Source organism: Corticium candelabrum, chromosome 3 (assembly GCF_963422355.1).
Source record: "Corticium candelabrum chromosome 3, ooCorCand1.1, whole genome shotgun sequence".
Taxonomy (NCBI): Eukaryota; Metazoa; Porifera; class Homoscleromorpha; order Homosclerophorida; family Plakinidae; genus Corticium; species Corticium candelabrum.
In genome coordinates this window covers 2894394-2895520 of record NC_085087.1, presented here as the reverse complement: position 1 = coordinate 2895520, position 1127 = coordinate 2894394, and the positions used below count along the sequence as shown (strand labels likewise).

General features: G+C 36.0%; 1 protein-coding gene across 2 annotated transcripts in view; it reads left to right on the top strand.

Annotated features, from left to right (window-relative positions):
• Positions 1-778, top strand: part of LOC134177342 (actin-like) — a 5034-nt gene extending 4256 nt beyond the window's left edge. For both annotated transcript variants that reach the window (XM_062644117.1, XM_062644115.1), the window contains one exon: positions 224-778. In XM_062644117.1, the coding sequence (XP_062500101.1) occupies positions 224-646 (423 nt within the window). In that variant the 3' untranslated portion in view covers positions 647-778. The remainder of the gene's footprint in view (positions 1-223) is intronic.
• Positions 779-1127: the final 349 nt, after the last annotated feature.

Here is a 1127-nt window from a genome sequence, read left to right as displayed (position 1 = left end):
AATGTACAGACAGGTACATAACAACCCCATACTGAGCATTCTTGAAAGTAGTGCTAGAACAAACTTGGTAAAGTTTTAAGTATGCAAAAGGAAGGAGTAAACAAAATTAAAATGCTTCAAATATTTAAAATACAACATTAATGCAATTTTAAAGACACGCCTAATTTAAACAAATTATTGCACGATTTTGTCAAATAACCAATTTTGTTCTTAACTATTATAGGTTCTTCTCATGCGCAATGAGCATTTTACTTGTTCAGAGGGTTTGTTTCATCCTCATCACTTTGGTAAACGTCAGAGTGGAATCCACCACGCGGTGTGCCGAGCCATCGTGTCACAACCCATAGATAAACAAGCCGCACTCTACGAATCCATACTTTTGTGCGGCGGCACCACATTGCTGAAGTCGTTTCCGGAAAGATTGTCGACAGAGATTGCCAATTTTATGAAGGTCAGAACGCCTGTCAAAGTCATTGCTCATGAGGGTCGTGAACACAGCGTATGGTTGGGAGCGAATAAGTTAATGACTGAAAATAGATACACTATCCGCGATATATTGAGTAAATCCCAGTATCTCGAAACCGGCGAAGGCATTTTAAGAGGAACAAGTAGAAGAAAGAATGATGCAGCTTCTTTGCACTTTTAAGACAAAGCGTTATAATAGTATTGTCTATTATCATAAACTGGAACGGTGTGGTTACTGTCAGTACAATGGTTGTGTTCAATAGTTAATTACTCAGAGTCATTCCATATATGCAAAGCTATAGATTGTCAAATACTTACCACTCTCACAGTGCTTCTACTCTAATTTAGTAGTTGTCAAGAAGTGGATAATATGGGCAATCAATATTAGTACTCTAGTATTTCCTAGCTAGAGTTTTGAGCAAGCAATTTTGGTCTACTAGCTATAAAAACATTCTGAAATTTGTAGGCAATATATTGATACAGCGTGCCTGCCTTAGTGCATAAATATAACAAGATGTATGCTCACTGCACCTACCACCTAAACAATAATGCAGGCTTTGTTCAAGAATTCTACATAATTGTTTTGCTAGAAGTTTAAAGGTTCTTAGAGTATTTTAAAGAAATGTCTAACATAAACATTTTCAATAATTAAAAATAAACAG